This window comes from Ursus maritimus, unplaced genomic scaffold (genome assembly GCF_017311325.1).
Source record: "Ursus maritimus isolate PB19 unplaced genomic scaffold, ASM1731132v1 scaffold_14, whole genome shotgun sequence".
In the NCBI taxonomy this organism is placed as follows: domain Eukaryota; kingdom Metazoa; phylum Chordata; class Mammalia; order Carnivora; family Ursidae; genus Ursus; species Ursus maritimus.
The window spans coordinates 4839609-4863379 of record NW_024423786.1 but is presented as its reverse complement, the minus strand read 5'-3'; the positions used below and the strand labels follow the sequence as shown (position 1 = coordinate 4863379).

General features: G+C 47.9%; 1 protein-coding gene across 1 annotated transcript in view; it reads right to left on the bottom strand.

The window, feature by feature from the left end:
• Nucleotides 1-232: 232 nt before the first annotated feature.
• Nucleotides 233-23771, bottom strand: part of CUNH3orf20 (chromosome unknown C3orf20 homolog) — a 70762-nt gene continuing 47223 nt past the window's right edge. Inside the window, 5 exon segments of the mRNA XM_008697834.2 lie at nt 233-1332; nt 1997-2131; nt 10809-10951; nt 12359-12466; nt 14848-15151. Of these exon segments, the coding sequence (XP_008696056.1) occupies nt 1236-1332; nt 1997-2131; nt 10809-10951; nt 12359-12466; nt 14848-15151 (787 nt within the window). The 3' untranslated portion in view covers nt 233-1235.

Below are 23771 nucleotides of genomic sequence, written 5' to 3'. Positions count from 1 at the left end.
CTTCCCCTTGCCTTCTAATCCTTGTATGCCCTTGTGCACTGAAGGGGGGTATGGAGGGGAGAGTAGTTAGATGCCCAGGGCCCCTAGCAAATATTGAGCCCTTACGTATCAAGGGATGCAGGCTTAAGAACATAGCATGTCATTTCAAATCCATTTCTAGGGGAATAAATGTATAATTCAAAACAAGCCTTTGAATGATACAAAGGATAAAAATTAAACCTCAAAAAATTCAGATTAAAAAAGCATCTATTCCAAAGAGGCACACGTAGTTAAGTGTAGAGCACATCACCAAACACTGCCCACAGATCGGGGCCTGAAGTCTTTTCCAAGTTTGGAGAATCAGGCAGACCCTCTAGGATCCAGGCCCTGCTTTGGGAAGTGGCTCTCAGGAGCCTCAGACAAACAGACCCAGAGCTGGTGACTACCACCAGTGGGTAGTCAGCACAAGAGGCGGAGAGGGGGCTGCCATCTCTGGGCCCTGATACTGGCAAGGACTCTTCAGGCCTGTCAGCTCGGGAAGGGGTGCCTAATCCACCAAAGAGTACTGAGGCTGGACTAAATGGGGACATTAACACACGGGGGGCCACAGGTGCTCTGGCTTTCGGGGTGCCACTAAAGGACCCCTGGGCATGGCCCGTCACCATCTTTTCCATCCCATTCCATGCCCCTTTCCCTTATTCTCCTTCTTCTCTAGTTTCCTCCTCCCTCAGTCCTCCCCCTGCTCACTTCTCAGCGGCTCTCATCTCTCGCTCTGTCTCTCTTCCATCTGTTCCTCCTCTCCTTCTCTGTCTCTCTCCTCCCTTTTCTCTCTCACCCCCTCTTATCCATCTGGGCCAGAAGTGGAGCCTTTTTCCACCCTGTTAAGGGTAGGAGGGCACAATTTAGTCCCATCCACGACCCGCCCCCCCCAGGGTTAATATACCCTTTGGGTTGGCCCCCTTGGAGTGAGACATCTGTTTCCTTGGGAATGTGGGATTCTCTGGCTGATTTAACTGGTCACAGAGGAAGCTCTGGGTCAGAGGAACCAAGTTTCCATGGAATCAGCCTAGAATAGGGCTCTGGGGGGCCTTGCAGGAGCCAGCCTATCCCATGGCCTCACCCAGATGCTGGAGGCACGCTTATTTATTATGCAGAGGCTCAGAGAAAGGGGGTGGGAGGCTTGGGAGGCAGGGCTGGGGTGCATGTGAGAGGAGCTGTGTCCAGGCTTGGAGCTCTGGGTAGCCGTAGGGAGAGCATCATCTCTTGGAGGCCTGTTTTTTCCAGGGGACTGCCTTCTTACTGCCCCTCCTGGCTTTGCTGAGAACAGGCAGATCCACTTCAGGTGGTTTCATTCTAAAAATCAAAATAGAGAGAAGCAAATGCTGGGAAATGGGTGGAGAGAACTGGTGGGGACAGCTCTCAGAGCCCTGCCCTGGCCTGAGCAGAAGTGGGCCTTGCCCTCCGCCTTGCACAGCTGAAGCCTCTGGGTGTTGCTCCAACCTGGCGGTCCCAGAGGCACCTGTGACCTTTCTAGATGCCCACAATTTTGCTTGTGTATCTTCATAAGAATTGTGTGATCTTCACGTTCTTGCAGAATACCTAATTCTCTTCAGTTAACATGGTCAAGTTAGTGGACTTTTGACAGATCTAGAAAGTTTCTTGCAGGGAGACAGCAGGCAGTCTCCACCTTTCTCAGACTGATGGTCTGGGTTGTAGGGTTTCACTGCAAAGTCTACAAAAGGCCTCAATCTCCACCACCCAGACCACTGCCTGCAGCTCCAGGGAGCGGGCTTGATGCCCAGCTGGACATGGTGTTGATTAAATGGGCCACATAGCAGGGATGGCTGGAGATGACCCACGCCCGGGGGTGGGGGGTGGGGAAGTGACTTTTCCAAAGCCACTTAGCCCCACATGAACTCCGTAGCCTGTGGCAGAGCTAGGGGCCCTGCTGTGAGCCATGCCCATTCTGCTGACCTCAGGAGGGCCCCTCAGCCCCGGGGCCGGGGTGGCCACCTACTTCTTCTCAGCTTCAGGAGGGGACTCCTCCATCTTGTCCCCCACGGCCAACGAGGAGAAGCTTTCTTGGATATCTTCCGATACTGCTTTCTTGGCTGAGTTGGGGTCTTCCAGGACTGGGATGTAGGTTGGAATGCTGCAGGGGAGGCAGGGAATGGAGGGCCAGGCTCAGCAGAGGCACAGCCAGAGGGGGCCCCAAGTAAGTAGCCCTCGCTTGGCACTGCCATTTAGTGTTCCAGCTCCAATAGAGAAAAGGGTGCAGGCCTTCTCTTCCCCAAGGTGGGTAAAGGGAGAGCCTGACCCCTGGGGACCCAGAGATTCCCTGGAGCTTGTTCGTTCTGGCCTCTGTTTAAGGCTGGAATCCCCCTAACTCTATGTCAGCGACACCTGTGCACCCAGCACTGACCCCCTGTGGGGCAGGAGGGCTCCACAAGGTGAGCAAAGGAGAGAGCACAGGAGGCCAAGGAAATAAGCCATCATGTACAGTCTTATGGGCTGCTTGTGTCCCCCTCCCCAAACTCACAGGTTGGTGGAGTCCTAACCCCAGTACCCCAGAATGTGACCTTATTTGGCAATAGGGTCATCGCAGATGTAATGAGTCAAGAGGAAGTTATACCGGGGTAGGGTGGACCTCTAATTCAATATACCTGGTGTCCTTATGAGCAAAGGGGGCAATGTGGACACAGATACACAGACAGGAGAGCACCACGTGAAGCCTGGAGTAATATGCTGCCACAAGCCACGGAACTACCAGAAGCCAGGAGACCGGCCTGCAGCAAGGCCTTCCCCAGCACCCTAGCACTTCCCTGCCTATGCCTCTGTCTCTGGCCTCCAGAACCATGACATAAGACATTTCAGTTTAAGCTACTCAGTCTGTGGACCACTGTTACAGGAGTCTTAGGAAACTAATGAATACAGAGACAGGACAGGCCCTTTCATTCATTGTTTCTTCGTATTTATTAAGCCTCTGCTATGCTACTTGCTTGAGGGCAGGGCATTTCAGGGACAAGAGGCAAGCAGGGGAGGGGAGAAGAAGGCATCTTTCATCATTTTGAAAACCCTAGAAAAAGTAAAAATGAAGGTATGGACTGAGCTGTCTCCCCTGTCCCCTTTGATCCTGGGCAGGAAAGCAGATTCTGGGAGTGGGTCCCTTGAGACTTCCTGAACACCATGGTGATGCTAAGGGTCCCCACCCCCCTGTGCCCGCCCCTCTGGATGGGTCACAGCTCAGCATTTCCTAGGAACTCAAAGCACAGGTAAACGGAAAAATGGGAGTCCAGCCGAGTGGGGCACCAGAAAAGGACCCCTCGGTGAGAGCTGCCAATAGCAGGTTACGTGATGAGTGTGTCAGGGGAACCAGGATGCGGGGAGCGTCAGCGTGAGACCCTCCATCAGGCCTGGGGCTGTGTTGGCAAAAGAAACTTACTGGCAGCCGGGGAGAGGGTCTCCTCTGCCTGGCCCTGGGCCGGTGGAGAATGGGACCTGGTGTTACCAGAGCAGGGAGGGTGGGCTTTGGAGACCGAATCAACCCTTGCACTGGGAGCTCGCTAACTGGGGAAAACAGCCCCTTTCCTTCCCCCTCCCTCGGCTGCAACCACAAAGCATCTTCCCTAACCCCCCACTTTTAAGTTGTGCTTAAAAGTACATTACCTAAAATTTACCCATTTTCCACCGCATACTTTAGCGGCGTTAGGTGCATTCACACTGTTGTGGAGCCAACACCACTCTCTACCTCCAGACTTTCATCTTCCCAAACTGAAACTCTGTCCTCATTAACCACGAACTCCTCGTTCCCCTCCCCCAGCCCCTGGCAGCCACCGTCCTACTTTCTGTCTGTGCATGTGACTCCCCCAGGGACCTCATGTGAGTGGGATCATGCAGGGTTTGTCTTCTTGTGACTGGCTCGTTTCACTGAGCATAATGTCCCTGAGGTGCGTCCGAGCTGCGGCCTGTGACAGGATTTCCTTCCTTTTTAAGGCTGAGCAATATTCCACAGTCTGCGCAGACCACATTTCCTTCATCCGTTCATCCACTGATGGACGCTTGGGTTGCTTCCACTTCTTAGATATTATGAATAATGCTGCTATGAACACAGGCGTACAAATATCTCTTCGAAACCCCACTTTCAAGTCTTTTAGGTATCTACCCACAGGTGAAACTGTTGGATCATAATTCTATGTGTAACTTTTTGAGCAAGCGCCATACTGTTGTCCACAGTGGCTGCGGCGTGTCCCATTCCCGCCGCAGCGCACATGCGCTCCAGTGTCTCCGCAGCGTCGCCAATACTTGCTTTTGTTTTTTTGATAGTGGACATCCTAAAGGGTATGAGGTGGCATTTCACTGTGGTTTGACTTGCATTCCTGTAATGATCCGTGCCCTTCCTTGTTTTCTTACCGATTTCTGCATCTTTGGATCGGCAAAGTTAAAGCAGGTAGAGATCGTGTTCACTTCCAAATCCCTGGTGCAAAGCACAAGGCTGGGCAGGCAGTAGGGGTGGTATGACTTTTAGGTTAAAAGCGGGGGCTGCTTCCGGGGAGAGGAGCCTCCCATCACTGAAGGTATATGACGGGCGGCCGGATGACCATGGCAGCTGGTTATCAGCGGACACTCTGTCAACCAGCCCTTCCTCAGTCTGACCTGACCTCTGCCTTCTGGGGATGAAATCAGCTCTAGATCCTCATTCAGCGAATATGTCCCCACGGGGTTCTACGTGCTGGGCCCTGGGGCTGAGCAAAGGACCCAGAGAGAAGGGAGGTGGGCCATGTGATGCAGGACCCCCGGCCCTCTGGGGGCTTAACAGGTGCAGAGAGACCCGCAGCCCCTTGCCAACCCACTGCCTGCTCCTCAGGGCAGAGCTGGCTCGTCAGGCCTGCATGAATGTTCCCGAAGCTGTTTGTGGCCTGGCCTGCCTCCACCCTTCTGCTCTGCCACAACCAGTCTACTGCCCAGCAGGGACCCACCCCATTCTCTGCTGGGGCTTGGGAGGCCTCAGTGGGGAACCCTGCCTCCCTAGGCAGCCAAGCTCCCTTTTTGGCCACAGACAGACCCAACTCTTCTTCCTGCTCACAGCCCTTGCTTCTCCATGGTGGCCTCACAGACCCCAAGCCGAGACAGAGGGCTGTCTCTGTGGCTGACTCCACTGAGTGCCCAGTGAGCAGCCCAGGCCTTCTGGGTCTGTCCTCCAGCTCTGCCCACTCCCTGCATTTACTCTGCAGACCTGTCTCCTCTCCCTCTCACCTCCCTGCCTCGAATCCTCCCACTAGAGCTGTCCGAAACCAAGCAGACTGAAAGTCTACTCCGGCAATGAAGAAATGATTCCCTCCCAGGGACAGCGAGGGCCCTCGCCACCACCCTGCCAGCGCTCTGGATGTGAGGCTGTCTGCCAGCCCCCTCTTGTAACAGAGGACCCAGAAATGAAAGCACTAGCACCCCAGCAACCACATCTCCCCTGTGCTACACTGCTAGCTCTGACTTCTGAGACTTTTTGCAGCATAGCGGTCTATCATGCTGGCCCCTCCGCATCCACTGACCATAAACCTCCCAAACCTAAAAGTGAACGTGTGTCCTTCTTCCTCCCAAACCACTGCTTGGTGGCTGAGCCCACTGCCAACCTCCATTCCGTCATCCTTCCCCATCTAGGGCACAGCTGACCGGTCCACCTTCCACGAACACATCCAAGTCGCATACTGAGGGAAGAGTGGACAGGCCAAACACGAGAGGTCCGCCCTGCAGGCTGACCACCACTTGCTGGGTGTGGCCAACCAAGCAGCTGCCTCAGCCGCATCGAGCCATCTTGTTGGCAAGCATATCAAGAGATCTCACCCAGTTTCTTCCTTGAAGCTAGATATTCTAGGCCAACGGCGTGTCTCACTAGTATTCTAGTTACCCTGCTGGAAGAGGAATCGGACCAGTGGCTGGTTATAGAACATGTCCAAAAGTTCTTTGACACTCCCCCATCGAGAGGTGTGGCCTCATTCCCCTCCTCTGAGTGTGGGCTGGCCCTAGGGACTCACATGCAGTGCAAGGGGACGCTACCTGACTTAGGAGCCCAAGTCATAAAAGGCAACACAACTCCCACCTGGCTGCGTCTCAGGACACTCGCGTTGGAACCCAGCCGCCGTGTCTGAGGAAGTCCGGAAAAGGAAGTCCGGAAAAGCCAGGTCTAAGCGTTCTGGCTGAAAGTCTGCAGGGACGGCCAGGCATGGGAAGGAGCAAGTCTTCGAGATGACTCCGGCCACCGTCATCTTCTGACGCGACCGCATGAGAGACCCCAGGCAAGCAGCACCCAGCTGCGGCCCGTCAGCCCCAGGCCCTCAGAGACAATGATGGGAAGCGGCTGCGTGCTCGCACACCGCTGAGCTGGAGGTGCTTGTTTCACAGACGTAGATAAAAGAACTGTTGTTATGGCAACGTTTTCTCCGCGAATTCCATTCCCTTTTTTCTCTAAGTGCTTTCAAACTGCCAACCTAATAGGCCATTCTAGAACTAAGAGGAGTCCTACTGGTTTATAGTCTCAGGAATCCTCCCCTTTCCACTTTCAAAAACCTGGATCGTGCATGCGTGTGTGTGTCTGTGGGTGCGTCTGTGTGTTTGTGTCTGTGTCTCACTGTGTCTGTGTGCGTGTCTGTGTGTGTGTCTGTGTGTGCATCTGTGTGTGTATCTGTGTGCGTGTCTGTGTGTTTGTGTCTGTGTCTCACTGTGTCTGTGTGCGTGTCTGTGTGTGTGTCTGTGTGTGCATCTGTGTGTGTATCTGTGTGCGTGTCTGTGTGTTTGTGTCTGTGTCTCACTGTGTCTGTGTGTGCGTCTGTGTGCGCGTCTGTGTGCGCGTCTGTGTGCGCATCTGTGTGCGTATCTGTGTGTGCGTCTGTGTGTGTGTCTGTGTGTGTGTGTCTGTGTGTGCGTCTGTGTGCATCTGTGCATGTGTGTGCGTCTGTGTGTGCATCTGTGTGTGCGTCTGTGTGTGTGTGTGCGTCTGTGTGTGTCTGTGTGTCTGTGTGTGCATCTGTGTGTGTATCTGTGTGTGTCTGTGTGTGTGTGTGCGTCTGTGTGCGCGTCTGTGTGCGTCTGTGTGCGCGTCTGTGTGTGCATCTGTGTGCGTATCTGTGTGTGTCTGTGTGTCTGTGTGTGCGTCTGTGTGCGCGTCTATGTGTGTCTGTGTGCGTATCTGTGTGTGTCTGTGTGTGCGTCTGTGTGCGCGTCTATGTGTGTCATGTGTGCATCTGTGTGTGCGTCTGTGTATCTGTGTGCGTGTCTGTGTGTATCTGTGTGTGTCTGTGTGCGTGTCTGTGAGCGTGTCTGTGTGCACGTCTGTGTGTGCGTCTGTGTGTGTCTGTGTGTGTGTCTGTGTGTGTCTGTGTGTGCGTCTGTGTGCGTATCTGTGTGCGTGTCTGTGTCTCACTGTGTCTGTGTGTGCATCTGTGTATCTGTGTGTGTGTGTGTCTGTGTGCGTATCTGTGTGCGCGTCTGTGTGTATCTGTGTGTGTCTGTGTGCGTATCTGTGTGTGTCTGTGTGTGTCTGTGTGCGTATCTGTGTGCGTGTCTGTGTCTCACTGTGTCTGTGTGTGTCTGTGTGTGTGTCTGTGTGCGTCTGTGTGTGTCTGTGTGCATGTCTGTGTGTACCTGTGTGTGTCTGTGTGCGTATCTGTGTGTGTGTCTGTGTCTGTGTGCGTATCTGTGTGCGTGTCTGTGTCTCACTGCGTCTGTGTGTGCGTCTGCGTGTGCGTCTGTGTGTGCGTCTGTGTGTGCGTCTGTGTATGTCTGTGTGTGCATCTGTGTATCTGTGTGTGTCTGTGTGTGCGTCTGTGTGTTTGTGTCTGTGTCTCACTGTGTCTGTGTGCATCTGTGTGTGCGTCTGTGTGTGCATCTGTGTGTGCGTCTGTGTGTGTGTCTGTGTGTGCGTCTGTGTGTGTCTGTGTGTGTCTGTGTGTGCGTCTGTGTGCGTATCTGTGTCTGTGTGTGCGTATGTGTGCGCGTCTGTGTGTGTCGTGTGTGCATCTGTGTGTGCGTCTGTGTATCTGTGTGCGTGTCTGTGTGCGTGTCTGTGTGTATCTGTGTGTGTCTGTGTGCGTGTCTGTGAGCGCGTCTGTGTGCGCGTCTGTGTGTGTCTGTGTGTGCGTCTGTGTGCGTATCTGTGTGCGTGTCTGTGTCTCACTGTGTCTGTGTGTGCATCTGTGTGTGTGTCTGTGTGTCTGTGTGCGTGTCTGTGTGCGTGTCTGTGTGTGTCTGTGTGCGTATCTGTGTGCGTGTCTGAGTCTCACTGTGTCTGTGTGTGCATCTGTGTGTGTATCTGTGTGTCTGTGTGCGTGTCTGTGTGTATCTGTGTGCGCGTCTGTGTGCGTCTGTGTGCGCGTCTGTGTGTGTCTGTGTGCGTGTCTGTGTGTATCTGTGTGCGTGTCTGTGTGCATGTCCGTGTGCGCGTCTGTGTGTCTGTGTGTGTATCTGTGTGTGTCTGTGTGTGTGTGTGTCGGTGTGTGTATCTGTGTGTGTCTGTGTGTGCGTGTCTGTGTGCATCTGTGGGTGCGTCTGTGTGCGTGTCTGTGTGTGTATCTGTGTGCGTGTCTGTGTGCGTGTCTGTGTGTGTGTCTGTGTGTATATCTGTGTGTGTGTCTGTGTGTGTGCGTGTCTGTGTGCGTGTCTGTGTGTGTGTCTGTGTGTATATCTGTGTGTGTGTCTGTGTGTGTGCGTGTCTGTGTGCGTGTCTGTGTATCTGCGTATCTGTGTGTGTGTCTGTGTGTGTGTCTGTGTGCATCTGTGTGTGTCTGTGTGTGCATCTGTGTGCATGTCTGTGTGTGTGTGTGTCTGTGTGTGCATCTGTGTGTGTCTGTGTGTGCGTGTCTGTGTGCGTGTCTGTGTGCATCTGTGGGTGCGTCTGTGTGCGTGTCTGTGTGCGTATCTGTGTGCGTGTCTGTGTGCGAGTCTGTGTGTGTGTCTGTGTGTATATCTGTGTGTGTGTGTGTCTGTGTGCGTGTCTGTGTGCATCTGTGGGTGCGTCTGTGTGCGTGTCTGTGTGCGTGTCTGTGTGTGTGTCTGTGTGCGTGTCTGTGTGCGTGTCTGTGTGCGTGTCTCTGTGCATCTGTGGGTGCGTCTGTGTGTGTGTAGTTTGTTGATTCTCTCTCCACCATTCCTCAAAAACTTACTGAAATCTGTGGTAAGCATGAAGTCCTTTCAGAACCCTTGCATAAAACAAATTAGAAGCCCAGAATTCATTCTAGTAATACCAACAGCGCTAACAACCGTAACTTGTAAGCTCTCAGTAAATGTTCGTGATGTGCCAGAATTCCACACTCACCTGACTCATCTAACCCGCACAACCCCGGGCAGTGAACACTTAGTCCTGCTTGACAGACAAAGGAGCTGAGGCAGGGAGGGTAAGGGACAGTGGAAGCAATGAAGAGCTACATCTCCTTGTAACTAGTTTCGGCCTCTCTCACTCCCCATCTACCATACCCCCAAGCACCCTGTCTGTTACTCTGAAAATGCCTTTGCTTGCTGTCTTTGGCACCTGTCAGTGGCCTCCGCTCATCTTCTGTTTGGGCCTTCCGGATGGCATCCTCCCCACCCCTTCTGTTTTTATATAGTTCTTTCTGGAACCTGAGCAGACCCAGAGCCTCTGTTTCCCTTTTTCCCTGGGACTGTCGATGAGCTAGCCAAGTCCTCCTTGAGTCTCAGGCGGTGGGGTCTCAGTGACTTTCTTCTCTGCCCCTCGCAGCATCTGCCCTTCCTGCTGTCCCCGGGCTCCTTGGGATCCTGCCTTCTCTACTAAGTGGTCCAGGATGCTGGGGTCACGGTGTGACCTCTACGGTTCCTCCTAGAGGAACCTGTTTAGGGTCAGGCAGACATTCTGGCATGGCTCAAACTCAGTGCGCTGGGGACAAATCGGCACCGGGACTCCTAGAAAGCTGAAGGGCCTGCTGGGAGTGGGCTGGGGTTGCTGTCCGGACTCATCGTGCTGGGGGCGCAGGCACAGGGAGCCCCTGTGCGCAGGCAGCCAATGCTTTGTGCGTGGGTTTGCTCCCCACTTTATGGTTTATACGGCACTTCAGCAAACACACTTTCATAAGAGGTGGGAATTATCATCCTCATTTTAAAGGTGAGGACAATGAGGATTAGGGAGGCGAATGGTCCCCCGGCCTATAAAGACCAGAGTTGGGATTCCCGCATTGTCTTGGGACGCCTGACCCAGTAAGATTTTCGCTGCACTGTACAGCCCAGGCATTTCAGAATCCACTCCTAACATAGCCTCCAGCAATGTCATAAATGGTGGGTTCCTTCCCTGGACCAGGCTGCACGCTTCTTGAGCCAAAAGACCGACCTTTGTTAATTTCATCCAAGCTGGGCCTGAGAGGCACTCAACAGATGGGCATCACCTGGTTGAAGAGTCTGCCCTCAGTAGCCAAGAGGCAGCCTTAAGCCAGTACCACCCCACTTCCCTTCACAAGGGCCTGAGCTCACTTCATGAAGGACCCTTGTCTACGTGGACCTGCTGTAAAGAGACAAGCAGGACTGGGATTACACACAGGATGGGGTAGGGTATGATGGAGCAAAAGGTGGAGGTGTCCCTAGGACCCCTACCCAAATCTGTCTTCATGATTTCCCCCCTGCTGGAAACCAGCACTGTGCAAACCATCCCATGTCCCCCTTTCTCCAAGAGGGACCTTTCCCCCAACTTGTGTCCCAGAGAAACCAATAGCACAGCCTCATTTGTCCCTGCCACCTGAGAAGTCTTCTGCTTGCTGCCAGCTTCTGTCCCCACCAGTGCCCCTCCCAGAGCAAGGCCTCCTCCCACCCTGTATCCCGAGTTTTTCTTGTTTTACCTAAATTTGTAGTTGTCTGGCAAGAAGTAGCCCATCTTGCAGTTGTGTCGAGCCTGGAAGATCTGTTTCAGCAGATTCTGCCTGCTGAAGCCATATCCATTCAAAACGCAGCCACCAAAGAGAAGCTTCCCCCCAGCGAACATCTGTGGACACACAGGAAGCACACAGTGGGAGAGGCCCTCAGCACGCCAGCACTGAATCTCAGGCCAGGGCCCTGGGCTCTCAGAGCTTGTGCCAGAAGCCAAAACTTTCTTTGATGGTTTCGGTGGTGGGAGGGACGGGTGTTGCCCTCCCCAAGCCGCCCAGTGAGGTGTGCTGAGCCTGTTCCCCATCGAGGCCTCCCAAGTCAGACAGTAGCCCCACCATCCCAACCTTTGCCCTGTGATGGCCCACCTGCTCGGATGCCACTTCACACACCAGCGCTCCAGAGCCCTGGGGCCAGAAGGATTTCTTCCTGCTCAGAGGGCCCCACCACACCCACCTACAGCCAGCTGGCCAGCTTATCCCTATGCACGGATCAGCTGGTCCCATGGGATGGGAGTAGGAATCTTGTCCTACTGCTTTCTGAACTCCCACCCTCTAATGTCAGTCTCCATCAAGTAGACACCTGTCCAAAGATTTCTGTGCGAAGATATCCATTAGAGTGTTATTTGTTATGTTCCCCACCCAGCCAACATGGAAATAACCTAAATGTCCAACAAAAGGCTCACAGGTAGAGAAATCAAATGACAAATTCTTATGCAGTGGTTAAAATCACAATTAAAAAAGCAGGACCCCAAGGTCAGAAAAAAGACTGAAAAAGTCAGAGGCCAAAATGTTAGCACAGGTGTGCCCCAGGGCTTCCAGTTGGGCTGGATCTAGCAAGGGCCCGGTACACACTTGCTGCGTGAACAAATGAGGCAATCTGGGTAATATGGGGAAGTCATTATTTTCTAAAGTGTATAGTCTAAGTTCTCTACAATGAATACACACACACACACACACATTTTTTTTTTTTACAATGCCCTGTTTTTGGTAAAAAGTTACTTAAAAACAGATGAAGAGGGGAGTGCCTGGGTGGCTCAGTCAGTTAAATGTCTGACGCTTGATTTCGGCTCAGGTCATGATCTCAGGGTCCTCAGATCGAGTCCTGCATGAGGCTCCACACTCAGTGGGGAGTCTGCTTGAGGAGTCTCTCTCTCCCTTTCCCTCTGCCCCTCCCCGTTTCTCTTTATATAATAAACAAACAAACAAATAAATAAATCTCTAAAACAAAACAAAGCAAAAACAGATGAAGAGAATTTGGTTCTCTGGGTTAGGTGTGTCCTGCTCCCTTAAGTCTTCCAGGATGAGGGACGCATGGGGTCAGGCTGGGAATAGGAAACTGGACTCCAGCCCTGGCTCTATGTGCTGGGTAACTCTCCGTCAGGCCTTCTGCTCTCTGGGCCTCAGACCTCACAGACCCTCTCTCCTTCCCCCTCGCATATCCGTGATTCCACGAGGGTAGGGGCTGTGGGAGACGGGCGCTGTGGCAGGCAGTTGGCGGTGAGCCCCCCTCGGCCGCAGCTCACCAGCACCATCCCCTGCACCACGGCATACTTCTTCACCAGCAGGGGTGGGTCCTTCTGCAGGGAGCTGTCCAGGTCATACCGCAGCAGGCGGTAGGGGTCATGCCGGCACTGCCAAGACAGACGTAAGTGCCCATCAATCCTACGCCAAGAGGATGCACTCAGATTCCTGCATTCTCAGGCTGGCTAGGTTTCCGTGGAGTCCTGGAGCCCCATTCAGCACCTCCCAACTCCTGCTCAATGGGCTGTTCGCCCCCCCCCCCCCAGCTCCCATGACCACTGCCATGACCATCGAGGCATCTGGGTCCATCTAGGGCCTTCTGCTGGTGAAGGTTGTCATGGAGATGACTGCCCCCCACCACATGACAGCCTCTAGCCCCAGCGTCTAGGGTCTGTAGGACTTGACTGTTCCCTCTGCCTGGGACAGGCCCTGCTGGAGATTTGAAGGTATACCACACTCATGGGTATACCCATTTTCAGGATGCCTCTACCCTCTACCACTGCTGGCTGCCCCTCTGGAAACCTCCCTGTCATTAAATCCAGTGCTGGGACCTGAATCAAACCTACATCTCAAGGTGGGGCCTGGTCAATCCAGAGTAAAGCTGGTCTCTTTCCTCTCCTTCTTTCTGGATGCTACAAATCCATTAAAATGGCTAATGTATAATGTTTTCTGTCTTTCTCTGCCTTTTATTCCAGGAGCCTCCAGCTGTCCTGCCTGATGTTTCAATTTAAAATGTAAAATCCAGGGGCAACTGGGTGGCTTAGTTGGTTAATCGTCTGCCTTCGGCTCAGGTCGTGATCTCAGGGTCTTGAGATGGAGCCCCACAATGGGCTCCCTGCTCAGCTGGGAGTCTGCTTCTCCCTCTCCCTCTGCTGCTCCCCCTGCTTTTACTCTCTCACTCACATTCTCTCTTTCTCAAATGAATAAATAAAACATTAAAAATAAAATAAATTGTGAAATCCAGAACTCTATCTGGTGTTCTAGCGTTCAGAGCAAGACAATGTTAAGGAACATTTCTGCCTTAATCACACACACTGAAATGGTGAAACCAGGGTCACTGTGAAGCCTGACACCTCCCTCTGGATCTGTCTTCTGCACCCCTCAAATCCCACTGCCTACTCCTCCCTCAGATTCAACCACCTCAGGTCAGGTCTTGTCCCCATTCATGGTGCTCACGGCTAGGCTGGACCGCCATGCATCCTATGTTTACGGTGACTATTAATGAACAATTAATAGCCTTGAGGTAAACTAAAGGCTCCTCTAGGTTCCCATGTGGGCAGGGATCCTATCTGTCTATACATCCATGAGCACAGGGCAGGACTCAATAAGTGTTCACTAAGTCTATGTAAATTGGGGTTGACTCCAGAAAACATACACAGCTTGGATGTACAAGACCAGTAAAAAGGCTTTTGGTGTACAGTCAGAAGGGCTCCAATGCCAAGCTCCTGGCACTGGCTGGAGTGCAGGCACAAGGGTGGGCACATGGGGTCAGGGAGGCCATGCTCCTGGGAGGAGAGCTGGAGAGGGTATCCCGAGGGCAAACACAAAAACTTGGCACTCAAGACTGTAGTAAAGGGAGAAGGGGCAGACAATAGATCAGAGAGGACATAGAGCCAAGAGGATTTGAAGGAAGTCGCCAGGTGGACGCAAAGCTGACATGCTCACGTGGCATCCTCTGTCCCAGTCGGGCTGGGATGGGGTTACCCCTGAACTGTGCTAACCCTGCCAGGGATGGCGACTGAGGGAGGATGATGATAAGACTCAGGAACAACCTGCAGCCAGGACAGGACTAGCCCTGACAGATCTTTGAGACTTCAACCACAATGAACAGGGACCTCAAGTGCCTCTTTCCCTGACCACCTTTGCACAGGCTGCTGCCCCTGGAGGGAACATTCACCCACCTGCCCAAACCCTCTCATCCTGGAGAACCTCCCTGACTCTCTGGAGGTGGCGGATCCTGCTCCCAGCTCCCGAACCCCCCGGAACTGACCTTTCATGGCCCTTCTCAGGGCTGCTATAGCTACTGCCCCACCATGCTGGGAGCCCCGCTGGGGCCTTGCACGGGGCCGGCACACAGTAGGTACTCGGCCACAGTCTGTGAACGTTCTTGTGTCCTCAGTATCCACTGGTGAGCCCACCTCTGCTCAAGTACTCACGGCAATCCATAACCACAAGCTATGGGGAGTGCTCTGGATGAAAGTGGCAGGAAAGTTCTGGGTCAGAAAGAGCACCCACTTCGATGTGGTGACATTCGTCTCAGGACAAGAGGATGAGCCAGAGAGAGAAGAGAGGCGAAACATGGCAGCCTGTGTTGAAGAGTGTGTGCAAAGGCCCACGGATAAAAGGAAGTGAAAGGGGGCCCGTGTGCTGAGGCCGAAGGGCAGCCTCTCGCCCAGATGCTCAGTCAGTCCTAGTGCCCCTGTGGGGGTCTTCCCCATGGGGGTCCTGGTGCCTGGACCCTGGGGCCTCCTCAGCTGGGCCCAGGACCAACCTGGATGCAGGGCGAGGCGCGGCCCTGCTGCCGGTGACTGTAGAGTGTGTCGAGCAGCCACTGGAGCTGTGCGGTGCTGGTGGGGCTCTGGCTTGAGACTATCCCGAACACCAGTACCTGGCTGGGGTCGCGGGGTGCGGACAGGAAGCGCTCCAGCTCCACATCGGTTACCAGGGGTGCCTTCACCACGCACTTGCAGCCGGCCCGAAGGTCTTCCTTGCGGATGAGCTTCCGCAGCACCAGCGGGCAGTCGGAGGGTGAGGCTGCCCACCTGGTGGGGCTGCGCACCTCTCCAGCCCTTCCTCTGCAACGAGGAACAAGGGGGCCGGTGCTCAGTGGGCTGGTGCTCAGGCCTGGGATGGGGTCCCCTAACCTCTGTGTGCCCCAGTTTCCTCAGGCGCAAAACTGGTGACTCCTTCATCGATCCAACAAAAACTTTGGAGTCATCCTGAACCCCTTTCTTTCCCTGACACCCCACATCCCATCCAATCTACCACTAAGCCTTCTGCTCTACATTCAAGAATGATCTAGAGTCCACCCACTTTCCTGCTCTCCCACTCCTACTGACATGGCCCAAGCCACCATCATTTCTTGCTTGGATGCCTGCAAGGGCCTCCTTGTGGCACTCGGCTTTCTTCCCTGGCCCTGCTTCAATCTGTTCTGCACACACCAGACTGAGGGATCCTGGCTCCTGTTAGAACCCAAGTCATGCCATGTTACTATTCTCTTTGAAACCCTCCAGTGGCATTCCACCTTTCACAGAATAAAAGCCTGACTCCCTATGATGCCCTTCCAGGCTGTACATGATCAGGCCTCCTTCCTCAGCTCCTTGCCTTCTCTTACTCTCCAACATTCTCCGCTTTGCTTATTGTGCTCAGCTGCTCTAGCCTCTGCTGATCCTCCAACCTCAGGGCCTTTGCTCTTGCTGTTCCTTCTGCCTGCCTGGCTTTTCCTCCGGGCAGCCACACAACTCACTTTCCTTCCCACCTCCTTTATGTCTCTGTGCAATTGTCACCTTCTCAGAGTGACTTTCTCTGACTCTCCGATTTGGAATTGCATCTCTCAACCCTTCTTTCCTTCTCCCTGACTATTTTTTCTCCTTAGCAATTCACTAGCTAACATACCATACATTTTACTTATTTTGATTATTGTACTTCTCAATCCCAACAGAACATAAATTCCATGAGTTCATGAGTTTGGCGTGTTTTGCTCAGTGAAGTAAATAGTAGTTCTTGGCAAATAGTAAGAATTCAATAGAGATTCAATAAATATGCAAACAAATACTAATCAGGTACCTACTATGTGCCAGACACTGCACTGGGTTGTCTCAAGGTTGTTGTATTTAGATAGGAATGAGCACCATTCAAATATAAAGTGCTGCCATGACTTTATTCTTATCATTATTACTGCCTTACATTGGGGTTAGCACTGTATGCACCCACAGCCCCTGGCATAGACATTGTCTTGGCTAATTTTGTAATAGCCCCATGTGATAGCCTGGGCAGAAACTATTATCCTTGCGTACAGATTGGAAAACAGAAGATTCCTACTGGGTGAATGAGTTGCCCAAGTTCATACAGTGATTAAGTGACAAGGGCTAGGATTAAAAACCAGGTCATCCTAAAACAAGAGCAATGCCAGTAATTTAACTACTCATATTTTCACAGAAGCTACCTGATATTAATAAACACTTGTTAAACTTAAGAATGTCTTTCTTCAAGAATATGAACATCTTGGGGGAAAAGGTTAGATCTATTAATCACAACTTACACTAAGATAAATCCAAAATGGATCAAGAATTTAAATGTGAGAAAATTAAGCCATAAACATTCTAGTAGAAAATAGGGATGAATCATTTTATAATTTTAGAGTAGGGAAAACCTCTGGTAATTAGGATTCCAAAGTCCAGAAGTCATGATAGAAAAAGACTGGAAATTTAACTACATAAAAGAAAAATGAAAAAACCTGAGTGGCAAAACCATCACAAAGACAAATGACAAATGACAAACTGAGAAATATGTATATGGAACTCCCATCATAGACAAGTGGTTAGTTTCCCTACTACGTTAAAAACTGAACGAATTAGAAAATGTTGGGGCGCCTGGGTGGCACAGCGGTTAAGCGTCTGCCTTCGGCTCAGGGCGTGATCCCAGCGTTGTGGGATCAAGCCCCACATCAGGCTCCTCTGCTATGAGCCTGCTTCTCCCTCTCCCACTCCCCCTGCTTGTGTTCCCTCTCTCACTGGCTGTCTCTATCTCTGTTGAATAAATAAATAAAATCTTAAAAAAAAAAGAAAAAGAAAATGTTAATAACCCAACAAAATATGAACAAAGTAAGTGAATACACAATTCACAGAAAATTATATAAAAATGATTTTTAAAAAGATTCATCCATTTATTTGAGAGAGAGAGAGTGTGTGAGCAGGCGGAGGGGGAGAGGGAGAGGGAAAGGATCCTCAAGCAGACTCACTGCTGCACACAGAGCCCTATGTGGGGCCTGATCCCATGACCCTGAGATCATGACCCAAGTGAAATCAAGAGTTGGATGCCCAACCAACCGAGCCACCCAGGTGCCCCAAAAATGATTTTTAAAATTATACAAATATAAGAGTGACATTGCCGAAATGACAAAGTAGAGAACTCCAAACCTATGTCCCTTCACTAAAGCAACAATTAAGCTGGCCAAAACTGTCAGAATCAACTTTATCAGAGCTCTAGAAACTAATTTACAAATTTACCACAGTCAGGGGAATGCTTAATGAAGAAAGAAACTGCTATATTTTGGTAAGAGAGTACTGTGGTGTTTTAACTTACTCACTTCCTATCCCCCACTCCCCAGGTTGGTGGCATCTATGGGGATGGAAGTCCATGTTCCTGGTGTGGTTTCCTGATACCAGAGGGGGTAGTATGGACTTTGCTCTCATGGAACTGTGATTACGTGGTTTGACATGTCTGGAGATTCCCTGAAGGACTGACTAAGGGGCTTGCCTTTGTTTTGCCCACTTTGGAAACTTCTCCTGGACAGCGTCTGCCAAAATCATTTAAAAGGAAATATAAGAGACACGACTTCCTGGTGCAAGGGATAACAGACAGGAACACAGTACACAATGAAAAAAATCTGGGAAGGAAATGCTGGGAGAAAAATACATGGGGTAATAAAGACTTTGAAAGGTTCCACATATACTAGGGAATCTAAAGGGACACATACATGTCCAGGGTTGGAACCATGTTTAGAAAAAGCTAGAGAACACCCTAGTCTTTCACATCTGGCTGACCTTTGGGCTCTGCACATGTGGGACATGAAGGACAAAGCAGAGAAGTAAATAGCCTGGCTAAAAGCACTAAAGGAGTGTACCTCCACACAGCTAATCTGCAAAGCCTGGGAGAGTGTTTTTTGTTTGTTTGCTTGCTTTTGGCTCCAGGTATTTAAGAAGTCTGTCAAATTTCACTAGTTGTCCACTAAGCTAACCAGAGGCTTTATGACCACACATGACAAAGAATGTAGTCTTTACAAAAGTAGTCTAGAAAAGTTACTAAACTACAAACTATGAGCAACAAAAACAAACCCTGGAAAGAGGGAAGAATTTGATTTCCAGAGTTACCACATTATAATATTAAAAATGTTCAGTTTTCAACAAAAAGTTTTGAAGCATTCAAAGAAACAAGAAAAACAAAATAAGAAAAACTACCCCTGAGGAACTCCAGCTATTGGACTTACTCCAAAAGTGACTCTTGCCCCAGGGAAAGGGGAAGATAACCATACACACTTGTCCAACTGTGGCCCAGCAGTGGGCTGGGAGTAGATATCTGGTCTGACTACAGGCCCTGCCTACCAATAAAAGCTTCTCAGGGGACAACACAGGGAAAACATCCTGTATATTGATGCTACTGCATCTCTGGAAAATGCTTGGTCTGACTTAACTCAAGCTAAGGAGGCCCCAGACTAACCCATTAACAACAAAGGAACCAAACTCTGCACATAAGAGGTAAAGAGAGCCATTGCAGATGACTGGACTGAAGGTAAAAGTGACTCATTCACAACAGCAGGGTACACAGAACACATATACAAGACAGTCCTAAAGCACCAGTTCTGGTTAATAGGGAACACTGAACAGCAGGGCACTATAGGACCTCTTCATAAGACCACTACTTTTGAGAGTAGGAGATGTAGCTGGCTTTCCTAACACATTGTAACAGACAAAGAGTTAGACAGAATGAAGAGACAGAGGAATATGTCCCAAATGAAAGAATAGGACAAAATCACAGCAAGAGACCTAAACAAAATGGAGATAAGTAATACACCTGATCAAAAATTTAAAGATCAAAAATGGTCTACAAGAGTCTCATTTCAGACTAAAGACACACGCAGGTTAAAAATGAAGGAATGGGGAAGCATTTATTGTGCAAACGGAAGTGAAAAGAAACCCAGGGTAGCAATACTTATACAAGACAAAGTAGGCTTTAAAACAAAGACTGTAACAAGAGACGAATAAGAACACTATATAAGTAATCATAAAGGGAACAATACAACAAGAAAATATAACTATATATTTATTTACCCAACATGGGAACACCCAAATACATAAAGCAGTTTATAAAAAACATAAAGGAAGTTATTATTAGTAATGCAATAAGAGTAGGAGACTTTAACACCCCATTTACATCAACAGATAGATTGTCCAAACAGAAAATCAACAGGAAATAGTGGCTTTGAATGACACATTGGACCAGATGGATCTAACAGATATATTTGGAACATTCCAACCTAAAACAGCAGAATATGCATTCTTTTCAATTGCACATGGAACATTATCCAGAACAGATCACATATTAGGCCACAAAAAAGTCTCAACAAATTGAAAAAGATTGAAGTCATACTATGCACCTTTTCTGACTACAATACTATGAAACTAGGAATCGACCACAACAAAAAATCTGAAAGACTACAAATACATGGAGGTTAAACAATATGCTACTAAACAATGAATGGGTCAACTAAGAAATCAAAAAGGAAATAAAAAAATACATGGGAACAAATGAATATGAAAACATAATGGTCCAAAACCTTTGGGATGCAGCAAAAGCAGTTCTAAGAAGGAAGTATATAGTGATATAAGCCTAACTCAAGAAACAAGAAAAATATCAAATAAACAACCTAAACTTATACTTAAAGGAGCTAGAAAAAGCACAAAGAAAACCCAAAGCCAGTAGAAAGAAATAATAAAGATTAGAGCAGAAATAAACAAAATAGAAACTAAAAAAACAATAAATAGATCAATGAAACCAGGACCTGGTTTTTTGAAAAGATAAACAAAATTTATAAACCTTCATCAAACAAACAAACAAACAAACAAACAAACAAAAACAAAGAGAGAGAGAAAGGACTCAAATAGACAAAATCAGAAATGAAAGAGGAGAAATAACCAACACCACAGAAATACAAAAGATTAAAAGAGAATATTATGAAAAACTATATGCTGACAAACTGGACAACCTAGAAGAAATGGATAAATTCCTAGAAACATATAATCTATCAAAACTGGATCAGAAAGAAATAGAAAATTTGAATAGACCAATTATGGAATAAAATTGAATCAGTAATCAGTAATCAAAAAGCTCCCAGCAAACAGAAGTCCAGGATCACATGGTTTCACAGGTGAATTCTACCAAACATTCAAAGAGTTAATACCTATTCTTGTCAAACTATTCCAAAAAATAGAAGAGGAAGGAAAGCTGTTCTGAATTTATTCTGAGGCCACCATAACCCTGATACCAAAGACACTACAAAAAAGAGAACTATAGGCCAGTATCTCTGATGAACATAGTTGCAAAATCCTCAGCAAAATATTAGCAAACCAAACCCAACAATACATTTAAAAAATCATTCACCACAATCAAGTGGGATTTATTGCTGGAATGCAAGGGTGGTTCAATATTCACAAATCAATCAACACGCTACATCACATCAGCAAGAGAAAGGATAAAAACCATATGATCTTTTCAATAGATACAGAAAATGCATTTGACAAAGCACAACATCCATTCATGATAAACATCCTCAACAAAGTAGGTTTAGAGGAACATACCTCAACATAACAAAGACCATATATGAAAAACCCACAGCAAACATCATACTCAATGGGAAAAACTGAGAGCTTTTGCCCTAAGTTCAGAAACAAGACAAGGATGTCCACTCTCACCACTTCTAGTCAATATAGTACTGGAAGTCCTAGCCACAGCAATCAGACAACAAAAAGAAAAGGCATCTAAATTGGTAAGGAAGAAGGAAAATTTCCACTATTTGCAGATGACATGATACTAGATATAGAAAACCCTAAAGACTCCATCAAAAAACTACTAGAATTGATAAATGAATTCAGTAAGGTTGCAGGATACAAAATCAACATACAGAAATCCATTGCATTACTATGCACTAATAATGAAGTAGTAGAAAGAGGAATTAAGAAAACAGACACATGAAAAAATGTTCAAAATCATTAGCCATCAATTCAAAGCAAAATTCAAATCAAAACCACACTGAGATATCACCTTACACCAGTTAGAATGGCAAAAATTGACAAGGAAAGAAACAACAAATGTTGGAGAGGATGTGGAGAAAGGGGATCCCTCTTACACTGTTGGTGGGAATGCAAGTTGGTACAGCCACTTTGGAAAACAGTGTGGAGGTCCCTTAAAAAGTTAAAAATTGAACTACCCTATGATGAATATTACTCAGCCATCAGAAAGAACGATTACACAACATTTGTAGCAACATGGATGGAACTAGAGGAGATTTTGCTAAGTGAAATAAGTCAAGCAGAGAAAGTCAATTATCATATGGTTTCACTCATTTGTGGAACATAAGGAAGAGCAGGGAGATCGGTAGGAGAAGGAAGGGAAGAATGAAGGGGGGTAAACAGAAGGGGGAATGAACCACAAGAGACTATGGACTCTGGGAAACAAACTTAGGGTTTCAGAGGAGAGAGGGATGGGGGGATGGACTAGCCCAGTGATGGGTATTAAGGAGGGCACATATTGCACGGAGCACTGGGTGCTATACGCAAACAATGAATCATGGAACACTACATCAAAAACTAAGGATGTACTGTATGGTGACTAACATAACACAATCGAAAATTTAAATAAATAAATAAATAAATAAATAAATAAATAAATAAGAAAGGAGAGTGTGAAATATAGGACAGCTTTATTCCTCAAGGCAAATTCTGATTCTGAAAGTGAAACCTGAGGATGACAGGCTGAGAAGGTGAGAAGAGCTCCTGATGTGTTCATGGGTTGTAGGGGGGAAAATGGAAGTTCAGGGCCTGCCAAAGAAGATGTCCCTGATAAACAATCCTGGCTTTTATTTGAGGACCTGAAGAACTATACCTGAAGAGTAAAAGTGAAACAGAAATAGACAAGCCCTCACAAAGACTGAAACACAGCTTCAATTCTATCTGTGTGAGGGTGATCTGGTCCTAGCCAAGTTGACAGTTGAAAGCAAAAGTAAATCTTCTCTGAAGGAACATTACATTATCCAGAGCCTCAAATTCTCTCTATATTTTTTTTACATACAATATCTGGCATGCACAAAAAAATCAGATCTATAAAAGTCAAGGTTTGACTGAAAACTCTAAGAAACAAATCCATAGGGACAGAGACATTGCAGATATCTGACATAGATGTTAAAGCAGCCCATGATTAATATGTGTAAGAAAATAGGAGACAAGATGAAGAATTTCATCAGAGATTAAAACTCTAAAAGAATTAATTGGAAATTCTAGAACTTGAAAATACAATAAATGAAATCAAGAATTCGAGAGATAAGTTTTATCAGCAGTTTAGATACATTTAAAAGAGAATTATTAAAGTGGAAGATAGGTCAGTAGAAAATACCTAGACTAAAGTACAGAAGGAGGAAAAGGATTTAAAATATAGAATAGGAAAAAAATGCATGGAACTCAGTGAAAAGGTGTAACATGAATATACTTGGAGTCCCAGGCTGAGAGGAGAGGGAAAGGAAGAAAAAGAGGGAGGAAGAAGGAAGGGAGAGAGGGATGAAAGGAAATGAAAAGGAAAATGAAATATGACTGAGAATTTTCCAAAACTGTTGAAAACCACAGATCAAGCAGCACTACAAACAAGATGAATGCAATAAAAATCACATCTTGGCACATCATGGAAAAGCTGCTAACTAAAGAAAAGCCACTAACAAAAGGTGGAGAGAAAAAAAAAATTCAGAGAAAAAAGACACATGACCTTCAACAATGAGCAACAATAAGACTGGGAGCTGACTCCCTAATAGAAACGCAGAAGTCATAGAAGTCAGAAAACCACAGTGAGGCATCTTTAAAATGCTAACAGAAAATAATTGCCAATCACAAGAATACCATTCAAAACTGAAAGTGAAATAAAGACATATTAAAAAAAAAAAGTAAGAGCAGACATACTAAAGGAATACTAAAGACAGTTCTTTGGGCAGAAGGAAAATAATCCTAAATGAATACTTGGAGGAAAAAAGAAAAAAAGGCACAAAAAAATGTAAAAGGAGGTATCACTATATATTCTATAGTCATTTAAAATACCACAAGAGGATATTTTGAAAAACTTTATTTCAACATATCTAAACATTTAGATGAAATGGGTAAATTTCTAGGAAAATCTAACTTACCAAAATAAACACACACAAAAATAGAAAATCTGAATTCTATCTATTAAAAATAAGTTTTAATTAAAACGTCCACTGAAAGAAAATTCCATGGCAGGTGGCTTTACTGGGTAAACTCTATTAAATATTTAAGGAAGAAATTACTCACTTATACAAATAGCAGCTAATAGAAAAATAAGAAATTCTTCCTAGATTGTTTTTTTTAAAGATTTTATTTATTTATTTATTTATTTATTTATTTATTTATTTATTTATTT